Genomic DNA, 12,441 nt, shown 5'->3' with positions numbered 1-12,441 from the left:
CTGGAAAACATGGCCTCTGAAACCCTGAAACTAATATTACTGATGTAACACTTCTGTTTTTCTTTCTTTCTTTCTTTCTTTCTTTCTTTCTTTCTTTCTTTCTTTCTTTCTTTCTTTCTTTCTTTCTTTCTTTCTTTTTCTTTCTTTCTTTCTTTCTTTCTTTCTTTCTTTCTTTCTCTCTCTCTCTCTCTCTCTCTCTCTCTCTCTCTCTCTTCCATTTCTATCTCTTCCACTCCCCCACTCCCCCACTCCCCCAGCTAGGATTATGGTGTTTGTTGTGTTTCCACTAGGCACAGAGTAACTTTTTAGAAGTGATGTTTAGAGCCATTTTTAGAAATGCAGTCAGTTCTGTCTCTTCTTTACATGTACAGTCTAAATGACAAAAATCTTTCTTAAACACAGTCACCTGTCTCTATGTCACCTTTCAACAGGAACTATTTTTTTCTTGCTACAGAATGCATTTTGGGATGTTCACTGTTTTGCCAACTGATCCTTGACTTCTGAGCCATTTTTTGTTAAGTGTTGCTATGTTCAGGTTTTCAAGTGATATCAGAAACATGCTATTTAATTTTCTTTCACACTGGCACCACAATATGAGGTAAACACTGCAAAAAGCTTCAGAGCAGCTTCTAAATTTCAAGTGTGAAAGGTTTTCATTAATAGAAATAACACTATCAGTAGCCAAGTTTACATCAACAACTTGAAAACATGACTATTGACTGGGATAATTTTTTGCCCTGAAACTGCTATTACTGACATAATAGCACTTTATTTAATTATTGACCTGACTCTAATTTATGAGGTTACTGTGCAACTTAATGTAACTGACACCAAAGAATAATATTTTGTTAATAAAAGTAATAAATGGGTTTTTTTGTACAAAACATGAATACACAATATAGAGAAGGTAAAATAAGAGAATTTACAGAGTCACAGACATCCGATGCTTGATGGTAAATGCAGCTCTTATATTGTATAATGTAGAACTTTTTATCCCTCTGGAGAATGTATGTTGTGTAATGTATGTTAATTCTGTTCCTGGGACTGAGCAAAAGTCTCCTGTGTAGACCAGCTGGTCTCAGAATGTGTATGTGTTTGGGGAAGAATGAACAAAATCACTGCAAGGTATTAAACCATATATTTTAAATGTTATTTTCTAAAAACTTTATGATGGTAACAAGTAGTTCACAAACACGGCCTGGTCAAAATTATTAAGCATAGTTTAGATGTTTTGACTTTGATCTGTCACTGAGGAGCATGAGTACATAGTGGTCATCCTCTGTGAGCACTCACTTTCAATTATTGGGCACTGACCAAAGCAGAGAGGAAACCACTCTTTCAGGATCTTTAGAAATAAATTCCTGAATCTCTGCCCCACAAAGGCATAGATGATGGGGTTGAGGCAGCAGTGAGTGAATGCTATGCTTTCCACCCACTCCATAGCCATGTTCAGGTCCTGATACCACTGACTGGTGTTTATATAACCCAGTTGATGAAGGAACTTCAGAAAGATGACGACGTTGTAAGGCGTCCAGAAAATGAAGAAAACACTGACCAAGACCAGTATGAGTCTGACAGCTTTGTGTTTCTTCTGAGACTTCATGGACATTAAGATGGGGATGATGCGCGAGTAGCAGAACACCATCACTGAGAGAGGAATGATTAAGCTGAGGATGTTCAGCTCGATGTAAAAGAACAGCCTCCACTTCGGGTTTGGATGTTCAAAACTACATGTGGATTCATTTGGTTTATTTGACATGCTTGTTTGTGAGAAAATGATATTTGGCAGAGAAGCTACCAGGCTAAGTGTCCACGTAAACAAAATCAGGGCTATGATTGCTCTGACAGACCGGTACTTGGAGAGGAGAGAGGTATGGGTGTGGACAATGACAGCATAGCGGTCTATGGTCATGAGCATCATGAAGAAGATGCTTCCATAGTATCCCAGCATGTACAGTGCTGTCACTGCATGGCACATGAATCTCCCAAAGACCCACTGAGTGATGGCGGCGTAATGAGCCCAGAAAGGCAATGAGAGAAGGAAAAGGAGGTCTGAAAGGGCCAGGTTGAAGAGGCACACATCTGACATGTTGGACCTTTTATGGTACTTGACCAGGACACACAGCACCAGGCCGTTGCCAATTAACCCCACGATGAAAACGATGCTGTAGATTGTAGGGAGGAAGACTCTGCTGAAGGCCTTTATGTTGTTGGTGTTGTGGGGTGAGTAGTCGCCTGGAGTTAAGTTGTAGTAATCAGAATAGTCTTCAGCTGTTTATGAAAAAACAAATCATATCATTTACTGCATGTTTTTTTCATTGTTCTAGCTAATTACTAAAAGAAGGAAATGTTGTGATTGTTTTGCTTTTCGTAAGGTAAACCTAGCAGTAAAGAATTTTTTTACTGTGCTTGAAAACTTTAGAGATTTTAATTTTTTAATTTTTGAACTTTAATAGATTTTCTTGAACACAGTACTTAATGGTTCAGAATTAGACATAAATACATTCTACAGATATCACCAGTCTGCAAGATACTATCACTATAAAAAAAACAAGATGAATAAAGATTCTGTAATAAACAATTTCAAAGGATTTTTAAATGGAAATAATATATACTTACATATATATACATGATGACCGTTTTTTAGAATTGACAGTATTTTTAAAATAGATTTATACTTTGTTATATCTGCAGTATACGTGTTTGCATGAAAGTATTTACATGAATAATAAAAAATAGCTGTAAGTTTTATTAAGTGTATTTTCTTTCTTTTTAAAAATTTTTATTAGGAGTTTTTACAGAAAAAAAGTCACATAAGAATGGATGATATCTGATGACATTTAAAGCTTTGGAAAAGTCAGCTTGTGGTATTGAGGCAGATCTAATTAATACTTAACTAATGCTTTCATACTGAATGCTGCAGATCATAATTATTAATAAATAAAAAGAATTTCAAGATGTTCAAATTGATCTTATCCCATTTACCAGTGCTAAGGATGTATAAAATCATCAGCATATTACCAATTGTTATATATTAAAAATTCATATTTGAAATTTGAGTAAAGTGGTACTGACGTTCCTTTTAATAACCTACATTACTCTAAGACTCTGTAAAAGCAGACGAGTATGGACACAGTCAGCTGTTCAGCTTTAAAAAAAATAAAAAGCACTTACATGTTGTCTCGTTGGGAGAAATCATTGCCATTATTCATTAGTCCAAGTGTGAGTGTGAAAGAAGGTTGTGTGTATTAATATATAAAAACAAGGGACTGAGCTATTTTGCTGTGATATTTCTGAGGTGGGGTTTCGTCCTACACCACGATGAAGTTAGCTTGATATTCAGACATTAGACAGACATTCGGAAGCGGTAGTTTAGGGACCGTCAACAAATTTCTGTATGACTGAAAAAAAATTACTATTCCTTCAATAGCTTCTAGGTCATGTGACCCTGTGACCCCAAACTAGTACCAAAATGATCTAATTGGACACCTCCACAAGGTACACCTCTCTGTATCCCAAAAAATCACTTATTTTATTTATATTTTAAAAGTGAGTACACCCCTCACATTTTTGTAAATATTTTATTATATCTTTTCATGTGACAACACTGAAGAAATGAGCCTCTGCTACAATGTAAAGTAGTGAGTGTTCAGCCTGTATAACAGTGTAAAATTGCTATCCTCTCAAAAGAACTCAACATATAGCCATTAATGTCTAAACAAAAGTGAGTATACCTCTGAGTGGAAATGTCCAAATTGGGCCCAAAGTGTCAATATTTTGTGTGGCCACCATTATTTTCCAGCACTGCCTTAACCCTCTTGGGCATGGAGTTCACCAGAGCTCCACAGGTTGCCACTGGAGTCCTCTTCCACTCCTCCATGATGACATCACAGAGCTGGTGGATGTTAGAGACCTTGTGCTCCCCCACCTTCCATTTGAGGATGCCCCACAGAAGCTCAATAGGGTTTAGGTCTGGAGACATGCTTGGACAGTCCATCACCTTTACCCCAGCTTCTTTAGCAAGGCAGTGGTCGTCTTGGAGGTGTGTTTGGGGTCGTTATGTCCTTAGTCTGCTTGTCTTCAGTAAACTGTATGCGGGTTTTCTTGTGCATCATCTTTAGTAGAGGCTTCCTTCTGGGACGACAGCCATGCAGACCAATTTGATGCAGTGTGTGGCGTATGGTCTGAGCACTGACAGGCTGAGACATCCACCCCTTCAACCTCTGCAGCAATGCTGGCAGCACTCATACGTCTATTTCCCAAAGACAACCTCCGGATATGACGCTGAGCATGTGCACTCAACTTCTTTGGTGGACCATGGCGAGGTCTGTTCTGAGTAGAACCTGTCCTGTAAAACCGTTGTATGGTCTGGCCCACCGTGCTGCAGCTTCTTATAGCCTAGGCCATCTTTATGTAGAGCAACAATTCTTTTTTTCAGATCCTCAGAGAGTTCTTTGCCATGAGGTGCCATGTTGAACTTCCAGTGACCAGTATGAGAGAGTGTGAGAGCGAAAACACCAAATTTAACACACCTGCTCCCCATTCACACCTGAGACCTTGTAACACTAACAAGTCACATGACACCAGGGAGGGTAAATGGCTAATCGGGCCCAATTTGGACATTTGCACATAGTGGTGTACTCACTTTTGTTGCCAATGGTTTAGACCATTGTCCAATCTTATCCAGAAAGGGCCGGTGTGGGTGCAGGTTTTCATTCCAACTGAGCACAAGCTACACCTGATTCCAACTGGTTTATCAACTGATCTTGGCTTTCAGTAGACCCAGGTGTGGCTTCTGCTCGGTTGGAATGAAAACCTGCACCCACAACGGCCCTTTGTGGATAAGATTGGACACCCCTGGTTTAGACATTAATGGCTGTGTGTTGAGTTCTTTTGAGAGGATAGCAAATTTACACTGTTATACAGGCTGTACACTCACTACTTTACATTGTAACAGAGTGTCATTTCTTCAGTGTTGTTGTCACATGAAAAGATAATAAAATATTCACAAAAATGTGAGGGTTTTGGGATTTTTGTGAGATACTGTATGTGTGTATATGTGTGTGTATATATATATATATATATATATATATATATATATATATATGTATATAGATAGATATATATCAAATTATCTCAACAGGTCCATTGTGATGCATGTGATAGATGGATGCATGCACAGTGTGTGGGAATGGACACGTTGCAGCTTCAAACAGCCAGAAAAAAAAAATGGAAATGCTGCTTGTGTGTTTAAGAAGACTATTGTGTAATAACAATAAAAACGGTGTGTAATCGTGATAAAAAATGACTTGTTTATTTAAAGAAGAGAGGAGTTAAACAAATGAAGAAAAATAAACAAATTAATAAAAATCAGTGAAGACATTTTTTGGGATACAAAGAGGTGTACCTTGTGGGGGTGTCCAAGTAGATTATTTTACTACTAGATTTGGGTCACAGGGTCACATGACATTGAAGCTATTGAAGAAATAATGTTATTTTAATATAAAAATAAAAGAAGAGATTTTGGGGATAACAAAGAGGTGTACCTTGTGGGGGTGTCCAAGTAGATTATTTTAGTACTAGTTTTGGGTCATAGGATCACATGACCTAGAAGCTATTGAAGGAATAGTTTTTTTTTTCAGTCGTACAGAAATTTGTCGACGGTCCCTAAACTACCGCTTCCGATGTCTGTCTAATGTCTGAATATCAAGCTAACTTCACCGCGGTTCGTCCTACTCACAGAACAGCCAAGTCTCAAACTTTTTGTCCTTTTATGGATGAATTGTGCTAATTTTAGCACAAAAACAAGAACACTGCAATTCCAAGAACCTTTAAAAAAAAAATCGACAAACGAGATAAGTCATGAACTCATCAGTCACATCAGTGTCCTCATCTCTACTGCTTTCTTTTAAACAAAAACTTGTACAGGATCTAAAGAAAAACGAACAAATAACAAGAGAAAGGAGATAAATGATCGAATTAAAGGAAGGATTTACCGAAAGACACAATGTTCTTAACTCATTCTCCTTCAATAACAGGTTTATCTTGGTCAAGGTCAGGGGCGTCGCTAGGGCTATTTATTCGGGGCTCGAGCCCCGGATGATTTTAATCAGGCCCGAATGTTTTATCCCGAATTTTGCCATCGGAGTGTAGAGGAATTAATGAAATGTTGATCGTTTTAGTTGAGCACTGTTGCCGTTTACTGTACACGATTTTGACACACACACACACGCACACACAAAAATACCGCGAGAGTGTGGAATATGCTCTAGAACCGCTCTCGCGATACTTTAATGTCTTTTTTTTTTAATTGCATATCTACATATAAAACAACAAGAGAATAACAAGATCACTTTTATATATGCCATTGATATATAAGATTACAATTAAATAAAGTTTAGCCAGCGGAATAAAGAGAACACAAAAAATAAATCAGATAACAGAAAAGAGGGGGAAAAGGGGGGCCGGTACAGTTTACTTGTCTATTTCAAATTTGCAGAATATCAGAAGCCCTGATAGCTTTTTTTGTTTTCCATTTATATTCCAAATTGCAGTATTGTTTAAATTCACTGACAAAATGAAAGAAATTTGGCTTACCCCCTGACCACTTCATTTTGTGTATATGAAACTTCCCCATTACAACTAACAATTGAATAATATATGCTCTGTCCCTTTCTATCCCATAGTCATTAACATATATCATTATATCAAACCCACCCAATTTAACAAGTGTATTACGTTTTTTTGTAATGAAATTCTCAACATCAACCCAAAATATTTTTGTATAAATGCAATGAAAAAATAAATGAAAAATTGTTTCTTTTTCATTACCACAAAATACACAGGAGTAGTCAAGATTCAATTTAAAACGTTCCAATACATGTTTCACTGGATAAATTCTATGTAATATTTTATACAAAACTTCCTTTATTTTATTATTAACAAAGAATTTATCAACCATTTTCCAGGCCTTATGCCAATTTAAATCTCCAAATATTGATGACCAGAAAAATCTAGCTGGAGGATATATAACATCATTTATTAATTTTCTAATGTATATATTTGGTATGTTGTTTTTTAAAACATTAATATTAACAATAAAAACTGTATTAGTTATATTGACCAAATTAGGGTTTTCATTGCATTCATTTTTAAGAAGATATAATACCTTTCTAGGTATAGCATCCATTACAATGGCATATTCTCTAGGTCTAACTGGTATTTTAAATTTGTCAAGAAACTCCGTGTATGATAATAAGCCTCCATCATTATTCATCAACTGACTAACCAAAACTATATTATTTTCAAACCATAACTTTAAAAAGAGGGATTTATTTTATATAAAATGTCTTTGTTATTCCAAATATAATATCTTCTAGGAGAAAAGTTATGTTTATAGGCCAATGTCCATGCCATGAGAGCTTGTTGATGAAATCTTGCAAATTTTACTGGAATTTTATCAATACAATAATTGCATTTTAACAAAAATTCAAGACCCCCAACTGACTTAAACAAAAAGTTTGGGAATGCGTTCCACATATTATCTTTCTTTTTTAAGAACTGTGTAATCCAATTAATTTTAAATACATTGTTTAGGGTATCATAATTTAATACCTCCAGGCTCCCATTATCCTTTGAGCTACATAATATCTCTTTTCTCAAATAATGTGGTTTCCTTTTCCAAATAAAATCAAAGAGTAATTTATCCAATGTTTTAACTACTTTAGAACGTATATCAAGTGATAAACAAACATAAACTGACCTGGAAATTCCTTCTGCCTTAGACAAAAGGATCCTCCCCTGCAAAGATAAATCCCTTTGTAACCATATATTAAATCTATTGTTAGTTTTCCTAACTATCGGATCAAAGTTTAAATCACTGCGCATTTTTTCATCTTTACATATGATTACTCCAAGATAAGTCACAGTAGTTTGGATTGAAATGCCAGATATATTTGATAAATTGCAGTTTTTTAAGGAAAAATAACTCCGATTTACTCCGATTCATATGCAATCCTGATGCCAGCGAAAAATCATTAATACAGTCAATAGCTTTATTAACTTCATGTATATCTTTTAGAAAAAGTGTTGTATCTTCTGCAAATTGACATAACTTAAAAACTTTTCCCATAGTTGTAATACCTTGAAAATATCCTTTCTTAAGACGCAGAGCCAATAATTGGGTTGCTAATAGAAAGAAAAAGGGAGAAAATAGACATCCTTGTCTTATTCCTCTGCCAATTTCAAATCTATTAGATGTTCCTTGGGCCAATTTTACAGAACTATTACATCCTTTATATAAAGTTTTAACAGCTTTTAAAAAATACTTGCCAAAACCGAAAAATCCAATCGTTTTAAACAAAAAATCATGTTCCATAGTGTCGAAAGCCTTATGGAAATCAACAAATAATATAAGACTATTATCTAATATATACTCATATATACATACCATGTCTAAAATCAATCTAATATTATTACTAATATGTCGTCCTTGAATAAATCCAGTCTGTTCTTCATCAATAATGTCATCTAATCCATGTTTCAATCTTTTAGCAAATATATGTGCAAAAACTTTGGCATCATTATTTAAATGACTAATAGGCCTCCAATTGCCTAAGTGAAGAATATCTTTTTGTGGTTTTGGAATTAGAGTAATAACCCCTTGTTTTAATGAGTCTGGCAACTCTCCTTTATCTATAGATTCTTTATAAACTGCAAGTAGAAAGTAGAAGGTAGAAACGGTGCTACTTTATCCTTGAAGACTTTATAAAATTCACAGGAGTCCATCATTACCCGGAGATCGATTATCTTTTAAATACCCAATACATTCTTTAATTTCCTCCAGTTTTATCTTTCCATCACAAAATAACTTGAAATCCTTACTAATAATTTTAGCCTTCCCCAAAACATTCAGAAATTTATCCAGATCAGAATTAACTGAGTTAGAGTGGTAGAGGTGTTTATAGAATTGAGTGACGTATTGAGATATCTCCTTCCGATCTTCCGACACTATATTATTTATTAATAATTTATTTATTGAAGACATTTCTCCATTTATCATTTCCAAGTTAAAAAAATATTTGGTATTCTTTCCCCCCCGTTCCAACCAAATTTGCCTTGTTCTTGTAAAGGAGCCTCTTGCTTTCTCTTTGTAAATAATGTTCAATTCTATTTGTAATGATGACAAATTTAATAATTCTTGGGAAGTTAACTTTTTTTACTAGACAGCTCCATAATTTTCTTTGTAACGCTACATTCTTTCTGTCGTTTAGCAAAAGCAAGCATTTTCCCCATTGAAATGGCTAAATTCCTTACTTCATATTTAGTGAGCTCCCAAAATTTTCCAAAGGAATTCATTATTTTAGCCTGAGTCCAATATTTGTCAATAATTTCTATTACTTTCATTTTAAATGTTTCATTTTCTAATAATGTCTTAACTTTCCAGTACCCTCTATTTACCTTATATTTCCTTGAACCAAACCTATTTATGTTAATTGTTGTTCCTTTATGGTCCGTTAAAATGGAAGGCTCAATTTAAACAGACTGAACATAATCCTCCAGTGTGTCTGAGATTAAAAAATAATCAATATGTGACTGTTTAGACTGATCTTTGTTACTCCATGTATACATAACTTGGTTTGGGTTTTTGTGACGCCAAATATCCATTAACCCTAAACGAAGGCATACATTTTTTATTTCACACATTTCATCATCTGTTGGTGGCCATCTATCTAGTAAGTCATTATATACACAGTTAAAGTCCCGTCCCCATATTATTTTAGCCTCAGGGAATTTGTTCTTGGTTTGTATCAATTTTAATTCAATATTTCCAAAAAATATATTATTTTGTTGCATGTTGTTGGTAGCATATGAATTCACCAAAATGTAATGTGACTGCTCAATGCTTACTTCCAGTATTACCAATCTTCCAGAATGATCACTCTCATGGCTAAGAACACGGCCCTTAAATTTTCCCTTGAGTATTGCGACCCCTGCTGCTCTATTGGTGCCATGGGCAAACCAAATATCATTCCCCCACTGACTTCTCCAAAACTTTTCATCTTCATTAACTGAATGAGTTTCCTGCACAAAGTACCTTTCCCTTTACAATATAACAATAAAGATTTCCTTTGCAAAAGATTATGCAAACCTCTGGCATTAACCGAAAAAATTGAAACAGACATACATACAGACATATAATCCCATCCATCTTTTACTCTGCAAGCATAAGAGTGAGCTTCCTGTATTTGCCTTTTCTCCATTGCAGCATGCTCAAACCCCAATTCTATGAAGTCCTGCATTGTGGCGTGGTCTTAACGTTTACATGCGACCGCAGTTCTTTAAAGCTGTTTCTGTTTATTTTAACAACTATAGCTCCGAATATATGCCAGGAGCAATTGTTGTTACTCTAGGACTAACGATTTTTGCAACTTCACAATATTAAACCTTTTTTGAAATGAGCAATCCCCACTTTCTTTTCTCAGCTTATTCTTTCTCAATCTTATTATTCAGATAAAAGTCTAACTTCTAATATTTAATGTTAACACAGTTCATAAAAGTCGGCTAACAAATGTATGTTGTGTCAAAAAGGAGGCCCACTGTCTTTGATTCTGAAAACCCCTGACATATAGGACCCTTTTGAATATTATTCCATACCCAAGACGTACAAAATCCTTAAATTAAATGAGCCTAAACATAGATCTAAATAAAATATAAACTGTTAAAGCGCTAAGACATTACAGTCTGAATATTATGACTTTCTATTGTTCAACTAATGCAGTATTTAAGTTAAAATACAGACATGGCTTAGGCTAACAATGGACCAGAACAAACTCCATCATTTGGTTGTTCTGTCAATAGAAAAGGAATTCTCAGCTCCATAAATACTAGTATGGTAATTGACCGTTTTGCTCAAGTCTCTGAGATACTCTCTGATGATTCCACCCTCAAAGAAATAGTATAGAAAAGTCACCAAGAGCATGAAGTAGACAAGATACATCAGCAAGACGAATGAGAGATGAGAGAACAATAAGAGAAGAGAAGCTGTAAAAGATAAAAAAAATAAGCATAAATCAGGAATGAAATAATAGGTGCACGTATAATATAGATTATTGTAAAATAATAGTAGTAATAAAGGATCTGCACGGCACTGCTTCACACACAAGCTGTAAAAGAGATAATATTGCATGAAAGAAAATGTAATCAATTTAATGAAATCATTTTTTAGTAGCAAGACTCTAAAATGATGGAAGGAGTCTGAAAAAAGATTGAATGAAAGTTGCATACTGTTTGTGTTAATTTGTGTTTATTATTAAACAATATTACATAAAAATGCTCTTACAAAACATGTTATTCTTGCTTACCCCCTCTCCCCAAGTAGCCCTTGATGTTTCGGGCTCAGCCCCTGATGTTTTCAAATCCTAGATACGCCCCTGGTCAAGGTCATGTTTCATTCGAACATGTTCCACTTTTTCCACTTATGACTGATCAATCAAATCAGCTGCTGATGTTAATTCAGATTAGTCATTTCCACCTAACTGATAATAACATGAGCAGGTGACCCACACACAACAATAAAGGAGCGAGAGATCTTCTTGAATGCATCCCAAATATTAAAACACTGAAACGTAATATAGATGGCATTCATTTCTCTAAACAATGTGTCCCTAATGTTTACAGCTGTGTTTTATTTCTTGGCGAAATTATGCAATTATGTTTTATAAACTCATCTTTGTAGATTGACCGATACTGTCAGGTGTACGATTTTCACATGATATGCTTTTCAGTAATATAAATAACACCTGGAAAACATGGCCTCTGAAACTAATATAACTGACGTAACCTCTCTCTCTCTCTCTCTCTCTCTCTCCCACTCCCCCACTCCCCCACTCCCCCAGCTAGGATTATGGTGTTTGTTGTGTTTCCACTAGGCACAGAGTAAGTATTTAGAAGTGATGTTAAGAGCCATTTTTTAGAAATGCAGTCAGTTCTGTCTCTTCTTTACATGTACAGTCTAAATGACAAAAATCTTTCTTAAACACAGTCACCTGTCTCTATGTCACCTTTCAACAGGAACTATTTTTTTCTTGCTACAGCACACATTTTGGGATGTTCACTGTTTTGCTAACTGATCCTTGACTTCTGAGCCATTTTTTGTTAAGTGTTGCTATGTTCAGGTTTTCAAGTGATATCAGAAACATATTTAATTTTCTTTCACACTGGCACCACAATATGAGGTAAACACTGCAAAAAGCTTCAGAGCAGCTTCTAAATTTCAAGTGTGAAAGGTTTTCATTAATAGAAATAACACTATCAGTAGCCAAGTTTACATCAACAACTGGAAAACATGACTATTGACTGGGATAATTTTTTGCCCTGAAACTGCTATTACTGACATAATAGCACTTTATTTAATTATTGACCTGACTCTAATTTATGAGG

General features: G+C 35.1%; 1 protein-coding gene across 1 annotated transcript; it reads right to left on the bottom strand.

The window, feature by feature from the left end:
* Positions 1-255: 255 nt before the first annotated feature.
* Positions 256-3,344, bottom strand: LOC131345039 (C-C chemokine receptor type 5-like). The gene is made up of 2 exons (XM_058377723.1): positions 3,175-3,344; positions 256-2,271 (listed from the first exon to the last, which is right to left on the bottom strand). The coding sequence occupies exons 1-2, from the start codon at positions 3,203-3,205 to the stop codon at positions 1,223-1,225; spliced, it is 1,080 nt and encodes a 359-aa protein (XP_058233706.1). The 5' UTR covers positions 3,206-3,344; the 3' UTR covers positions 256-1,222.
* Between the last annotated feature and the right edge of the window lie 9,097 nt (positions 3,345-12,441).

The sequence above is a fragment of the Hemibagrus wyckioides genome, linkage group LG01, assembly GCF_019097595.1.
Source record: "Hemibagrus wyckioides isolate EC202008001 linkage group LG01, SWU_Hwy_1.0, whole genome shotgun sequence".
In the NCBI taxonomy this organism is placed as follows: domain Eukaryota; kingdom Metazoa; phylum Chordata; class Actinopteri; order Siluriformes; family Bagridae; genus Hemibagrus; species Hemibagrus wyckioides.
Note: the sequence above shows the minus strand (reverse complement) of the source record. Positions and strands in the feature narration are given on the sequence as shown.